Source organism: Arachis ipaensis, chromosome B05, assembly GCF_000816755.2.
Source record: "Arachis ipaensis cultivar K30076 chromosome B05, Araip1.1, whole genome shotgun sequence".
Lineage (NCBI taxonomy): Eukaryota > Viridiplantae > Streptophyta > Magnoliopsida > Fabales > Fabaceae > Arachis > Arachis ipaensis.
The window spans coordinates 138,850,963-138,866,835 of NC_029789.2; the positions used below are offsets into that span (position 1 = coordinate 138,850,963).

Below are 15,873 nucleotides of genomic sequence, written 5' to 3' on the forward strand. Positions count from 1 at the left end.
CTTATTTTAGAATAATAAAACAGATTTTATTCACACACTTTCTAATTAAGGCAACACTATCTTTTACCCTAAACCATTCAACATTTCAACTAAGTTAAAGCAACACTATCTTTTACCCTAAACCATTCAACATTTCAACTAAGTTAAAGCAACACTATCTTTTATTTGCTGCTTGAAAATTGTATATTCTAAGTTGGAGGTGCAAAATAAAAAAGACAATTTTTCTTCATAGTGTTTGTCTTTAAGAATATGTGGAAAGCTATGAAGAATAAGATACTAATTACCTACTAAGTTCTTGACACTAGAAGCAAGACATGACCATCAACACCGCTTTGGAGACAAGGTTTCTATTTAAATGAATAACAATTTCGGTTGGGGGATACGTGGATAATAAAAAAAAGATTGTATCAATATGGTACTTCTATATATAGTTCTATTAGTATATGTGGGATTTTGTAATAATAACTTAGTTTGAACATAAAATTTGAAAATAAATCAAAATATAGCATATCTTAATTTTGTAAGGTTGGAGTGTGATAGCTAGTATGGTGACCTCATAAAAGAGGAGATTGCATATTATTTAAACTTTAATGATGAGAATGTTAAAATATAATTGTTAAAAATAAACTAATATTTTTAAAATTATCGCTAAAACTAATTTTTCTTGTAGTAGTACTTGTATTACTATTATCCGCTATAAATAGTAAATATTCACAACTTTTTTCATCAACCGTTAATAAGAACTTGAGGACATGCATGGCAAACTGCACTAACCAAGTTCCTCTTCCTCTTTCGGTGGAGACTTTGATAGAGGAAATATGCCAAAAGCATAACCCACCTCCTCTTGATCGTACTCTGAGGCTAAAGCTCGCTGACATTGGGGAGCAACGTGCTCTTGAAATTCTCAATCAAATCAGAAAGAGTGGAATCAAAACTTCTTTCAGTGGTTTCATTAAAGTCATGATCGATAACTCATCTTCTTCTCCTTCCTCTTCACCCTACAAAGGTTGTTTCTTACGTCTTCACTTCTTTAATTTCTTTATAAATCTGGAGAGATTTTGACATTTTGACATTTTGACTTTTGAGTTTTTTTTCTTAACAACTTTTGATGAGTTAATTAGTTTGTAGCTATTTTTTCTTTTTCTTTTAATATTGTATTTATTTTTCATTTCATTTCTGCCCTCGCCCTTTCGTTAAGAAGTAATCGGTTTTCAGTTGACGGTTCACAATTGAAATATGGTTTAATTATTTCATAAGTTTCAATATATAATTTAATTAAATTAAATCATCAATTATCAATAGAATATTCTAAAAGTATTCAAAATTTAGTTATACATCAATGAATTATAAGCTTAACAAATTGTTATCCTTAAGGCATGCATGGCTTAACAAAACTTACACCTTATTTAGTTCTGGCTTTTGTTTTTATTTTTTTTTTCTTTTTAAAACGTATTCCATTCCATTTAAAATAATTGTCGCCTTGACTTTTGATAAATTAAAAAAATTAATGTATTTAGCCTTATTTTTATTTAAATAATTGATTTTTAATTTATAAAAATTAAAATAAAATTATTTTAAACATACTTTATCCATATATTTTTAAATATTAATAACTAACTCACCACGAAAAATAATAATTTCTGGAAATCTTCTAATGTAATATAGCTGAATCCAAGTCATAAAATTGATCGCTCTATATCTGTTATCATCTCAAGTTCCTTTGTTGCGAAAACTAATGCCAGTTGAGGTGAATTGCACAGAGCAAGTTCCTCTTCCAACTAAAGTGGAGATTTTGATAGAGCAGATATGCAATGAACAGAAGAAGCCGCCATTGGATTCCGTTGTGAGAAGGAAGCTCGCTGCCATTGGAGAGCAACGAGCTCTTGATATTCTCAACTGTATTAAAGAAAGGGAAATCCAAAAGTCTTTTGGGGGTTTCGTTATAACCATGATAAAGGACTTATCTTCTTCATCTCCTTCTCCATCACAATATGCTTCTTCTCTGTCGGCCACCAATGATAATACTGAAGATTCTGTTACACTTAGTTTGAGCACACACCAAGGTTCATAATCAACTTTAGTTTAAGCTTTCATCTTCTTTGCTTTTCTTTCCTAAATTATCGCATACCTTATATTATTATTGTCGTTGTTGGTATCATCCTATTCCACGCGTCTTTGAATTTGTTCAAGTTTTGAGGTAATAAACACACATTTAAAAACCTTTTTATCCAAGGCAAACCTTAAAAAATAATCTGCCTTTATTATCATAATAAACAGCGGTTTTCACCGTTGTCTATTTCACTAAAATTAGGTGTTGCTGTAGTCCGAAAATATTGTAATGATAAGTAAATTCGATATTCAAATCAAAAGTGTTAAGGTAGCTAAGATGAGAGTTATTAGGCTCCTTTGTTTATACTGTTCGCTTCCTTGAGAGGTCTTAGATGCATGATTATCTTGTGTAATAGATTATTCAAACCCCGCCACTTGCTTAAGCGGACTAGTGAGCTAAGTATTAGACCAACCCAACTTGATTTTTTGTGGATAATTAATTAAATAATTTTGTTAGTACCATTTTTCAATGGATCAGGATGCAGGCCTAATTATAGTCAAGGACGACGAACAGTAGGTTATCTTGAGTTTGGAAGCCTTGGTCATAAGTAAGCCCAAGGCAAATAGAAACTAATAGGGAGGCTGAGTGATTATATTCAAATTGCTCCTTGAAACTGTTATGGAAAAAATCATCAGCAAAACATGATCAACATATTTGAATTATCTTATCTTTCAGTTTTTTTTCCCCTTCATGTGTGTGTGATGTCTTTTTAAGTTGTATCGATCAATGTAGTTTTCAGTGCTTTATTTATTAAGGCTGAAGAAATATTATCAATATGAATGCTTCAATTTAAAAAATTTCCTCTCCAAAATACAAATGTTTATATCCAAAATTCTCTCTCTTTAATATTTTCTATATCTGTATAGTTGTGTATTTTACGAGGAATGTTAGGGACAGCAATTTTTTATATTTGTAGCCATCAAATAGTCATTAATGATGATTTTAATGATGTGAGATTAGTGTAAGATTTCATCTAATGGCTTATTTTTCCTTACTGATTACATGCTAAATAGAATTTAAAAAAGTTGCTGGTGCCTAAACTTTTCTTTTTTACATACACATTCACACAGTGGTTTGTAGTTCTACAAAGTCCTCAAAAATCTCATTGAGTCTTCATGTAACCAACTTGTCAACTACAGAATAAGTTTAGGGTTTATAATACGGCGGATATTACTATGAAGATTTTACTATTGTCTTTATATGAAGATGTTTCTTTTTTACTATTAGATAATAAAATGTATGATTTGATTATGATGTGTTACAAAAGTGTTATTTTTGTTTTTTTTTTAAAATATGGCTAAACAAATAAAATATACTTTTAACACAAAAATTTTCATAAAAAAGATGTTTTTAACATTTTCATTTAAGTAGTTGGCTTATAATATAACTTCCTTTTGGTTCATTAATGAGCCGTGGCCATAGGTTATTTGTCCATGCTTTTCTAATAGGAAGTATTTTTTCTTTGTGGGCTATCCCTTCTCCATTATTCAACCAATCTATGCACTAGCATCTTGGTTTTGCTTTTGGCCGCACTTAGACTAAAATTGGAATAACGCAATAAAAAAATTGAAAGTAATATTAGGTAATTAACATAATTAATTATTTTTTATTAATATTTAACAATATTAAATATTAAATTTTAATAACATAAAAATAAAATATTAGACCAAAATATTAATTGATATTGATAAAATTATTAATCCCTATCACTTTTCAAAAAATATTTTTCATGAACAGAAAGGAATGACAATCTATATATCATATATGAGAATCAAACTATATATAATAAGTAACTGTCGTAAAAGAAAGACACGCAAATCCTTCCTATTGAATTCATACATTGTCAAACGAAAATCTATATCCTCCAATTAGGTCATGATCATAGCATATTTATAACTAAAATTAAATTTAAAAAGAAATTTAATTGTCTAGTGTCTACTGTTTAGGGCCAACCACTACTTTTTTTTAGAGAAATGTTAAAAGCCACCTAAAATTGATAATTAAAATTCTTCAATCATATTTCAACCGTTATATACTTATATGTAAACGCAGAATCATGTATAGTCACCACTCTTCAGTGTCCTCACTCCTAGTCCTAACACGCTCTCTTTTCACTGTTCTTCACCAATTCTTCTTCTTCTTCTTCTTCTTCTTCTTCTTCTTCTTCTTCTTCACATATTTATTTATTTTCACAAACACATGGCGAGTAACAATGGCACAGAGCAAGTAGTGGTGCCTCTTCCAGCTTCGGTGGACAATCTTCTAGAGCGCATCTGCAAGGAACAGAACCAGAGTCCTCCAGATTCTAAAGTCAGGCGCATGCTCGCTGAAATTGGCGAGCAAGAAGCCCTTAATTTACTTAACAAAATCTCAAACTCCAAAATCAAGTCGACTCTAAGCGCATTCATAGTTTACTTGATCAAACAATCAACTGCCTCATCATCGCCATCTTCATTTCCTTCTCCGTCGAACTCCCCTTTTGCTTCTTCTACTCTCTCTCCCAACGGTTTCACCGGTTCGGCTACGCGCACGATGAGCCAGCACCACCAAAGTATGCTTCTTTACTTCGAGTTTGCATCTTTTCACTCGTTGCTGGGTTCAGTTACACAGGAAAAGGAGTAGTTATTCACTTCTTTGCTTCCTCTTTTGATTTTTCTTTAGGAAAAAAATGGAACTTTTTAACTATTGACAAATTTGAACTTGTAATCTCTATCTGCTTGATCTTATTTCTTACGTGCATAGCATATTGAGTTTAAAACGTCGTTTTCCACTTTCCTTTCTTTTTTCAAGACTAAATTATTTTCCGGTTTTGCCCCCACCCTTTTGTCAAAATTATTTTTGTTTTGTTTAATTTTTTGAGTTTGTTTTTCTTTTGCATGATTGTTTGTATGAATAAATAGAGTGTCATTTGTGCACCATGAGTACTGCAAATGCAATGTTGAGTGTGATACTATGATTCATTAATAAAGTACCGTGCTTCTGTCAGGAACATAACACTGTTTTAATGTCGTTAGTAGGGCTTTTAGTGCCATTGTGGGATCATTTACAAGCTTCACTCTTTGTCGTTCATTTTTGAAGCTACAGATACAGTTGGTTTAGGCAGTTCTCAGGCCGTTGTTACAGAACTTAAACGAAACCCCTTGGATTTTTATGCTGAAAGAAGAGAAGAGAAAATGCTTAGTCCACAGATGAAGGCACTTGGAGAATTGGAGTTCAGAAGGGCCTTTCTGCTGTTGAGTTACATTGGAGGGTAAGCTCAGTGCATCTTGGCTATTCTTCTGTTTGGTTTTTGGTTTTTCCTTGCATATAATTCTGTTTTCATTCATACAATTACAGGGAGAGTCTTGAGACTCTTCAACCGGACTATATTAGCAGCTTGAAAGATTTGCCCATGGGAAGGTTTGAGAGAACAATATGGCAAGATGTGGGGCATAAATATATAAAGGATTGCCGCGATCGGCAATCGGTAAATATCATGAACTCTTAGTAATTTGAGATAGTTTATTCCTTTGCAATTGGTTTAAGTGCAACTCTGAGATCTGCAATCAAGTTGTCTTTTGTTTCAAATTTTAATGTTTGGCAGTTATGGTAGTCATAAAATTTGCATTAGTAAACTTCACTTGTTGAACTTTTAATTGTTTAAATAGTGCTTGACATACAGAAATCAAAATTTTGTTTAACAGAATGGGAAGATCTTGTTTAGCCTTGGGATAGAAGACTTTTACAGTCTACAATGATGCATATCAACATGATGCTCTTTCATTGTGTTAAATTTCTTTTCTGTTTGTACTAACGACAACCTTGGTTTCTTCAGTATGTTGACTGGGATTCTAGTAGGCCACATGTATATCAATGCTATGTTTCTACGGATGGGAGCTTAAGATTCAAGGTTTGTAGATCTCGGCATTGTTTTCTTGTACTGTCAAAATTTTTGTAACCACTCGGTGGTTTTAATGCCATCAAGGTCTCCATTTGTATAGCATTAAAATTAGTATACTTTTATGAATTGTCTGTATCAATAAGCTGCCTGTATATTGGTTATTTTTCTACATAGATATTTTATTTCTATGCTAATGCTTTACTTTATTGCTCCTGTATGTATATCAATCTCTCAGGGTCCTGTTATACAGAGCTCAAGAACACACCTACAGAGAACGTTAGGGGATGACAATGTCTTACTTGTTAAATTCTCCGAGGAGGAAAGTGTCACGAAGACGCGAATCACTGTTGATGAGGCTATCAACCTGTATGAGAAGTTTGGAAAGGAAGGGATCCAAGTTGGGCTTAGATTATATCGCTTTTTTGGTAACCATTTTATCCTTGTTCTTTCATATTTACCCCCTCTCCCTTTTCTGGCTAACCTCCAATTATGATTTAACTACTAAATAGAGTGAGAAATTTGCTTTTTAATTTTATCCTTTGATATATAATATTCTATTTTAATAAATCATTACTGTGTCATATATCAGATGTTATCTCTTGAGTTGTTTAAGAAACTTGTAGTGACTGGCATGTAACATACATCTTCCACCAATTGAGCAGTTTTTAAAGATGGTGGAAAGGAAGAGAAGAAGAAGGACCCAGCATCGTCCTCTGTAAAATGTTATTTTGTTAGGATGAAGTCACTTTCTTCTGCTGATGAGAGGGCATCGTACATTCTGGAAGATCGGACTATGATTGAAGCTAGATGTTTGTTTATGCATGCTCACACGTTAGCTAGTGTGGATAAGTATATGGCCAGGTAGTATGACAAATACTTTATTTTAGATATCCATATTTTATTTGGCCTGCACTTAATCACCTTGTAATAGATTTTGTCCAAGAAACTAACTGTAGTGGTATTCAGATTCTCTCTTCTTCTATCAAAGACGTTCAAACTTGACATTGACTTGGCTAGTGTGAATGTTAAGCAAATTGATGATGAATATTGCCTGGTATAGTCAATTGCCAATATACTCAATTTTTATAATTTACAGTCTTGCATGAAGCAAATTATTATTATTATTTGACCTCCCTTGTCATTGGGAATTAGGATGAAAAAGGAGAAAGAATTCCTGATATAGATGGCAAACTGCGTATTCATACAGATGGAACTGGGTTCATCTCAGAAGACTTGGCGTCGTCCTTCCCTACCAGTGTGTTTAAAGGAACTGCCAAAAATAAAGTCACGAAGGTATCTCGACTTTTTAGTGTATATTCCACTAAATTGTTCTTCAGTTAAATTCCTTTTTTTTCCCAATGACTGGTCATTTGTTAAGAATCCACATTAAAAAGAAAAAAAAAATTATGTTGCAAAACCACAGTTTTGGTTGGTGGATTAAACATTTTTTTTCACTTCCTGTGAAAGGATGAACTCAAGTTTTCACCTTTCGTGGTTTATATATACTCTCCGAAATGGTGGCTTGTGCTTTATCTTTTGACTTTAATGACTGCACACATAAAATCTGTTCTAAAGTTGATGCATGGAAGAGAAAAATTTTGGATGGAAGCTCTTTATTTTTCTGGTGTCTTTTTTTTTTTTTTTGCATCATGTCTTCCATAAGAATAAGAAGTCATCCATAATGCAATATGTTTTTCCCTGTACTTTATCATATTCTGGTTCTCCTTTTGTTGGTATTTTTCTAGTGAAGTAAATGACAAATTTTAAATGCCAAGAAATATTTCAATATGCTTTATGATCTAGCCCCTTTGTGAGTATTCTGTGCTTATGGCTGTCTTTAAACTTAGGAAACTCCCGATCTGTTAGCTTTTGATGATACAATGGGGGATGGTCAATTTCTATGGTTTCCTTGCCAGTTTTAATATTGCAATGACGTTTTCATATTGCTTGTTCATGTCATATGCGCGGATGTTGTCCTAATAGAATTTATAATTTTCCCTTTTGCCCATAAAGCCTTTGCTGATCCAGTGCCGTCTCTTCCACAAGGGTTCTGCTATTAAAGGCACGCTTTTGGTTAATCATACGGTATGTTTTTGAACAACTCTTGGTTAAAAGTCATGATTTCTTCCTTGGCATATGTTTATCTAGTCAATATTATGGAACCCCTAGTTTGCTGAGTGCTTTTTAAGCTGTCTGAATTGATATGTAAATTATAACTCTGTGTAGATAGATCATAAGATACTTTTTGGTATTTCCATATTTTGCTCCACTGTTTTTATTCTGGTTCTCAATGATTAAGTTGAACATGTAGTCTTATAATGATGAGAAGGATAACATAGGTGATATGTTTATAAAATATTATTGCAATTTAACATTGGTGGACTATATTACAGAAGTGTATAAACCCAAATTTATCTGCATAGGGCATGCTGGTATTTTAGTTTTCCAATATATTTTTCCTGGTTACTAGAGGTGCTTGACATACTCTCTTACTTAGAATTGGACAGGTATTGTGGTTTATTCTATAAAATAATTTATTTTCTCTAGATAAAGAAAAACATTATGGTAAAGTATACCTTTTCTGCAGCTTCCTCCTAGGACAATCCAGGTTCGGGATTCAATGATTAAAGTTAAGAGCGACAAAGAACTTGAGAATGCTCCAAGCATAGATTCGTTAGAAGTAGTGGGAACGAGGTTTTTCACTTCATCACCTTTCCTGCTAGTATTTTGGCGTAGTTATCATTATTTTGATAATTAAATTATTTCAGAAGCTGATGGAGTATAATGTCCATTCACATATTACTTGTTAACGGGATAATGTATTTGCTTTTATCGATTTATGTGTTTCATCTGGATGCACAACTTTAGCGGTCCACCAGACCATTAAAAAATGGGCCCTTTCAGTGCTGTGCTTTATTGTTTATATTTACATTTCACCATTTACTAATAATCCTCGATATAAATGGGCTAAAGAGGCATATAATGATTTCCTTAATATGGGTGCTTGAAGGAGATGCGGGTTTCACCTGGTTGGGTTTGGTGAAGGTAGATATATGCATCCAAAAGGACACTATTTGATGATTCTATGTTGCCCAAAATTTGCAACCAATAATAGATAGTACATTGTTCAAGCTTTTTTCTTATGAGATGCCTAGCAAACTATCTACTGTTCTTTCACTAACTAAGTTCCACATGTTTCAGCAATCACCCAAATCGCTCATTCTTGTCTAAATATCTCATTGCACTTCTAAGCTATGGTGGAGTTCCAAATGGATACTTCATTGAAGTACTTCAGGATAATCTGAAAGAAGTTGATCAAATCTTCTCTAATAAGCGCGCTGCATTTAGAGGTTGTTCATGCAGATTAGTAGATTTATTTTGTCATATTTCATCAAGGTCTTACTTGTTTAGTTATTTTGGATATGAATTGAAGTGATATACTGTTTTAAATGTGTTGAAATCTCACCAAGCAAAGCTTTCTTACCATCATTTACATGCAGCTTCTCTAAACCATGGTGAGATGGATGATTACACTGCAATGCGAATGATCTTATGTGGGATTTCTATTGAAGAGCCGCATTTGCAGTTTCAATTGTCCGTATTTGCAAAGGAGGAAATGAAGAAGCTTAGAGGAGGGAGGATCTATATACCAGATTCTTTCTATTTGATGGGGACTGTTGATCCCACTGGAAAATTAGAAAGAAATCAAGTTTGTGTAATTCAGTAAGTGTAAATCTTTTACTCTTTGGTATTAATTAATCTTTTGTCCAGAAAATTTTCTAAATTTTAGATGTATTTGATATTCAAAAGTCAAAACTAATGAAAACAGAATATTTGTCTTGATGACACATACATCGTTGTAGTGAAAATGGCCATTTTTGCCAAGAATGAACGGTATGCAATATTGAGTAGAACAAAATGCTATGACCATGTTTAGCTGCATCATGCTCTATAGTGTTCCTTTTAAAAAAAAGTGGAACAATTTTTGCAATTTAATATTATTATGTCTGAGCTGATTGTTCCTTTTTCTTTGTAGTGAAAATGGCCCAATTACAGGGGAGGTGTTAGTTTACAGAAATCCAGGTTTACATTTTGGGGACATTCACAGAATGGTTGCAGTACCTTTGGAGGAACTAAAATCTTATGTTGGTGATAGCAAATATGCAATTTTCTTCCCATGTGTTGGTCCTCGCTCTGTGGCAGATGAGATTGCCGGAGGCGATTTTGATGGAGACATGTACTGGGTTTCACAAAATTCTGAGGTTCCATTCCCTGTTTGAATTCAATTTATTCTTCTCACTAAATTTGTTTATTGCATTGTTGTCCCATTGTTATTCTCCGAGGGTCTTTAAAGTAGTTTAATTTGACCATTCAAGTTTGAAATGCTGCAGCTATTAAAATCCTTCAGACAGAGTGACCCTTGGATAGAAACTCGACCTGAAGAACCTCATGATAAAGAACCACGTGATAAAGAACAAAATGTTAAAGAACCACGTGATATGTCTTCTGATGAATTTGAGGAACGGCTTTTTAGACTATACCTAAAGACTCGATTTGAACCAAGGTGAATCTGCAGCTATATATATAAAAATTTGTAGAATTCTAGTCGTATACATGCTTTCCAGAAGTGAAAATTGTGCAGGGTACTGCAGGCAAAATTAGATTTAAATACATACATGTATGTCATGCTCATCTCTTCTAGATAACCACTCTTTTATAACATAGTGAATCCAGGTAAGAAGGCTGTTGGTGGAACACAATCTCCAATTGGTCTTAAGGATTTTCTTTTATTTTTATTTTTCTATTTTTCAGCATTGCAATAGGTGCAGCTGCTGATAGCTGGATGGCAATCATGGATCGATTTTTAACCATAAGAAATGAAGAGGAGAAGGAAAGAGTGAAGGAAAACATAATTAGATTGGTTAATATATATTATGTTGCATTGGATGCTCCGAAGAAAAGTGGTCGTAAGGTTAGTTTGACCGCATCATTCTATTATTGCTTTATATCTGGTGTTTGCTTGTGGACTCCATGACTTTTCTTGACCAATCAATTAGCAGTTGTGTTGGTGCTTCTTCTCACTCAACATGGAACTATTTGTCACATCGAAGTCTATAGGTTGATCTGGGCTTCCCAATCATGGGATTTCATGATCTTGGATTGTTGGCAATGCAGTCATTACTTGATTAAATTTACTGTTATCATGATGAACTTTGTTATCTGTAAATATTAGAATTTATTTTATGTACTACTTTGCATATTCATTATGGCGTGCAAATCTGGGTGCATGTCTCTTTTCTGCTGATCAATTGTCCTAAACTTCTCTTATTCATTTGTTGCCAGTCATTGCCAATAGATGCAATATTTTATATCTATTCTATCATCTGGGGTTTTCAGTTTTCTACTATTTAAATGTTTGTTTCGGGATTGAAAAATCATGTTTCTGGTGCCGTGTGGTCAAATAGATGACATGACTTTGTATTTGGTTTTATTCGTGTAAATATTTACAAATAATGCTTTCCAGAATGAATACCATCTGAGTTTTCCAGTCTGAACTGACACATGTACTTTATCAACAGATTGAAGTCCCAAAAGAGTTGTCTGCAGAATTGTTCCCACATTATATGGAAAAGGAGAAATCATTCACTTCAACCTCTGTGTTAGGAATGATATATGATGAGGTTCGCAGATGGCAACATAAAGAAGATTCTGCAATAGGTGGGGACTTGCATTTAAGTCAGGTGTTTATTTATTTATATAAATATAGAAAAGGATTGTCAAGCGCATAACATTACCATCTGGCGAGGTCCCAGGATGATAAATGTATATTGCTCTACTTTTTCATAGTGGAGAGGGGGTGTTTATGAAGATTCAAACTTGCAATCTTCTGGTTATAAGACAGCAACCTTAACGTGATTTTGAAGCCTACCTTCATGATTTATTTATTTATTTTCCTCCAAGTACTTTATATAAGGTGATGTACAATCTGTCCATTTTATGTATGCTGATTATCGTCCTGTCCATGTTACCAGAAATAAAAAAACTCCCTTGTTTTGATATTGAAGTACCTAAAACAAGATTGGAAAATTGGCAAAATTTATATGAGGAGTATAGGAGTGATATGGATGCTGCCTTAAGAGACAAAGAAAATGACAAAGATGCTTCCAAAGAGAAGGCAGATGAAGTCATCAAATATTATAAGCAGGTAAAATTCATATTTTTCTAGTTATATTATTTGTATATACCCTCATTCTATATGTAAGCACATTTTTTTTTTACCCCCTGGATGTTACCATAAACAGTGTATGCTGATGGGAATTTTCCTTTTTGGGTAGAAACTGTATGATGGTGCTGACAATATGGAAGATAGTGCAAGAGACATAAATGATATTTATATTGATGCTTTGGCTGTGTATAATGCTACTTATGACCATGCCATGGCAGTGAAGCAAGTTGGTAAATGCGGATTTGCATGGAAGGTTGCAGGTTTACCTCTATGCAGTCTTTATAATCTTAAACAAGATGAAAAGGCTTTTGTTGTTTCCCTCTCTGTACTGCGTGAGATTGGATGATCATCTTCACTCTGCACAGTCATACTAGGCAAAAGCAGGCATCATTTTTATAGCTAGTGTAACTGATGAGTGATGAATATGATTTGGCTAAGAGATCAGACAATTAAGCAAGCTATTGAAGAGTTAATGAGCTATCACATTTTTTTGCCTTGCTTTGAGAAAAACAATTACGTGTCCTTTGAAAATTAAAAAAGAAAAAATCTTTGTATCTCCATACCATATAACATTTGTACTTTATAATTCTCCTCTTTAAAATGGTGATATTATAAATACATAATAGATAACAACTACACACATTTCTAACTTGGTTTTATTATAAAATGGGTGGTGGTCCATAAACTTTCTTAATAAGAAGAAGATAGAAATTCAGGTGCAGTCGACTTGATGTGAAGTTGATAGCTGAGAGCTGTTAGATGAAAATTTAGTCAAATCAGTCAAATCATTTAACAGCTCTCAGCTATCAACTTCACGTGAAGTCGACTACACCTGAGTTTTCACCTAAGAAGAAAAGACTCTTTGAAAGATTTCTTTGTCATTGTCAGTCATTAATTCTTTCATTGTAAAGTAGACTATTAGAAAATCGTGATATTTTTCAGCCATATATCCCTATCAGAGAAACTAGCTAATGATGAACTTGTATATATACACCCGAAATGGAAGCTGAATTCTTCACACACCCATCCCTCAAACCATGAAAAATTTTTTCTTGTCCTTGTCAGTCATTAATTTTTTCATTGCAAAGTAGACTATTAGAAAATTGTGATATTTTTCAGCCATATAAACTCTATCAAAAAAACTAGCTAACAGGATACTGTGATGAACTTGTATATATAAACCCGCAATGGAAGCTGAATTCTTCACACACCCATCCCTCAAACCATTTTAAGACATTGCTTGCGTCCAGCAATAATGGCTTTAGTCATGAAATTACGTGTTGCCATCTTCCTTTTCCTCTGAACTTGCATATCTCGTGCCAAGTCTTTTCGTCCAATCTATGATGAGTCATCTATTGTCCAGAAACATGAACAATGGATGAACTTGTACGGCCGGACCTACAAAGACAATGAAGAAAAAACCAAACGACAAGAGATATTCAAGCATAACTTAGAGTTTATAGAGAGGTTCAATAAAGAAGGAAACAAGAGTTTCAAGTTGAGCCTAAACCCTTTTGCTGACTTAAGCCATGAAGAATTTTTTGCCTCTCACACTGGAGCTATCCACCACCACAACAAACAACCTCATCGGAACGTCAGCAACAGCGGATTTGATTACAACATGATGAGTGCTAATAACATTGAGCCTAGCTTGGATTGGAGAGAGAAAGGAGCTGTCAACGACAGAAAGTACCAGGGGCAGTTTTGCGGTATGTAATAATTGTCTCTAACGTACTAATAATGCATGCTTGCAACATTTGAATCCATGCATCATGCATGTATATACTTGGACAATCTTATTGAAAGCTTTTATTGGTGAATAACGAAAATGTTATTTATAGAATAGAATCAGTATTATTTATTTGTGTACAAATATATATATATATATATATATATATATATATATATATATATATATATATATATATATATTTTTTTTTTTTTTTTTTTTATTTTTTTATAAAAATTTTTTATATTTATATATTTTTTTTATATACATAATTAAATTTTTAGAATAATCAAATAGACCAATAATTAAACATTTACAATAATAAAATAAGTTTTTTGTTATGAAATATCAGATTCATATTCCGCTGATGAATAATTTTGATATACACTTAATATAATTGGAGTGAATAATTAACTCGTATTTTGCGTTATAACTGCAGAGAGTTGTTGGGTTTTTTCTGCGGTGGCATCAGTTGAAGGAATTATCAAAATCCAAACGGAAAACTTGCCTTCATTGTCTGAGCAACAATTGGTAGACTGCGCTACCGTCACCAACAACGGTTGCGGCGGATACTACGTAGACAAAGCATTTGAATATATAGAAAATCAAGGTCTTAGCAGCGAAACAGATTACCCATACACGGCCAAAGATGGGATGTGTGACGCACAAAATATGAATCCTGTGGCCAGGATCAGTGGTTACTCCGATATAACTCCAAACAATGAGCAAGAAATGCTGAGGGTAGTGAATACCCAACCTATCTCAGTATCAGTTGAAGCTAGTGGACAAGCATTTCAGTTTTACTCTCAGGGTGTTTTCAATGGTGAATGTGGGTATAATCTTAAATTACTAGCTAGTTAATTGTATCATAGCCTATGCCAATACTTTGGTTGATGAACTGTTACCAAACTGCACCTTAGCTGTGCCTAATTTGCCTGTAATATAATATAGGATTTTCATGTTATCAAGTATCAACCTGTAGGATTGGTCATTGGCAAGTAATGAAACTTTGTGCACTATATTCATTGTAGATCTTTATGTTGCTGCTTTAAGTTGAATATGTGATATGTGACCATGTTTGTTTTGGGGACTTATGATGTTAATGTCTAGTAATACGGAGTGGCAGTAGTGGAGACAATGATGGTGGTGATAGAGATGGAGCTGATGGCGGCACGGCCGTAGGCACGATGGAGGAAGTCAGTCATTGTGGGAAATGAAGCAAACTTTGTGCATTGCGCATTATTTTGGTTTATTGCAATTATTTTTGTGGCTGCTTTTAAGTGGAAATGTGGAATGTGGTATCTGTTAATATTGATGATAGGGATTTTTCATGTCTAATATATGTAGTTGACCCTACTAAATTTACCTGTCATTATTTTTGTAGCTCAAGAAATTAACTGAAAATTTAGAAACTTGGTTGTAGTTAGTCGACGATGATTCTTTTTTGTGTTAGAACTTCAAAGAATTTAGTAGTTATTCGTGATTACTTAAAAGTAGTGATAGTTTAGAAGAATTGTTAATTTATTATCTCACTGGTCTTGAGAGATATTGAGATTCAGTTATAATTGTCTTATCTTGTATAAAAGCATGGTTGTGTAGGAAAGTCTTACCGTCAATTTAGATATCCTTTTAATCTTTAATTAAAAGTACAAATAATGGACAATTCTGACTATTTTTTATACTTTTGGTTTTCTATCAATTATTCTCTCCATTTTGCTTTGGAATCTATTTTTATGTTTCTCCTTTTATTTCATGTCTCCATATAATATACTAAATTAAGAATGTAGATTATATTTGTAAAAAATGTTACTGTATGTTGAACAATACAATGTTATACATCTTATGCTAACTGAACAAAATATTTTATGGTAATTATTGTCATTGTTTTTATTTGAATATACTTTTTCACATATTAATTATCAAATATA

At 33.1% G+C, this 15,873-nt stretch overlaps 2 protein-coding genes and 1 long non-coding RNA gene across 8 annotated transcripts; 2 read left to right on the plus strand and 1 right to left on the minus strand.

Annotated features, from left to right (window-relative positions):
- Positions 704-15,018, plus strand: LOC107644422 (probable RNA-dependent RNA polymerase 3). 6 transcript variants are annotated; one of them, XM_021102986.1, is made up of 20 exons: positions 707-1,006; positions 1,761-2,063; positions 5,189-5,360; positions 5,447-5,576; positions 5,925-5,999; positions 6,226-6,415; positions 6,653-6,851; positions 6,957-7,044; positions 7,143-7,283; positions 8,004-8,075; positions 8,578-8,684; positions 9,192-9,340; positions 9,491-9,713; positions 10,027-10,252; positions 10,382-10,554; positions 10,803-10,962; positions 11,570-11,708; positions 12,023-12,195; positions 12,326-12,590; positions 14,799-15,018. In XM_021102986.1, the coding sequence occupies exons 1-19, from the start codon at positions 757-759 to the stop codon at positions 12,560-12,562; spliced, it is 3,207 nt and encodes a 1,068-aa protein (XP_020958645.1). In that variant the 5' UTR covers positions 707-756; the 3' UTR covers positions 12,563-12,590; positions 14,799-15,018. The 6 variants fall into 6 exon arrangements, with proteins under 6 accessions (XP_020958648.1, XP_020958645.1, XP_020958644.1 ...); XM_021102989.1 differs by lacking the exon at positions 14,799-15,018 and having other exon boundaries at positions 704-1,006; positions 12,293-12,375; XM_021102985.1 differs by lacking the exon at positions 14,799-15,018 and having other exon boundaries at positions 12,326-12,776.
- LOC107644424 lies at positions 11,362-12,023 on the minus strand. The gene is made up of 2 exons (XR_002347468.1): positions 11,786-12,023; positions 11,362-11,699 (listed from the first exon to the last, which is right to left on the minus strand). It is a non-coding gene; the product is annotated as an uncharacterized LOC107644424 (long non-coding RNA).
- LOC107641293 (thiol protease SEN102-like) lies at positions 12,991-14,806 on the plus strand. The gene is made up of 2 exons (XM_016344790.2): positions 12,991-13,925; positions 14,385-14,806. The coding sequence occupies exons 1-2, from the start codon at positions 13,595-13,597 to the stop codon at positions 14,804-14,806; spliced, it is 753 nt and encodes a 250-aa protein (XP_016200276.1). The 5' UTR covers positions 12,991-13,594.

Bases quoted from the DNA above. Each gene is read 5' to 3' on its own strand.
- LOC107641293 (XM_016344790.2), top strand. From the start codon at position 13,595: ATGAACTTGTACGGCCGGACCTACAAAGACAATGAAGAAAAAACCAAA. The intron at 13,926-14,384 runs GTATGTAATAAT...TTATAACTGCAG, and splicing joins GTACCAGGGGCAGTTTTGCG to AGAGTTGTTGGGTTTTTTCT.
- LOC107644422 (XM_021102986.1), top strand. From the start codon at position 757: ATGGCAAACTGCACTAACCAAGTTCCTCTTCCTCTTTCGGTGGAGACT. The intron at 1,007-1,760 runs GTTGTTTCTTAC...TGAATTGCACAG, and splicing joins TTCCTCTTCACCCTACAAAG to AGCAAGTTCCTCTTCCAACT. The intron at 9,714-10,026 runs GTAAGTGTAAAT...TTTTCTTTGTAG, and splicing joins AATCAAGTTTGTGTAATTCA to TGAAAATGGCCCAATTACAG.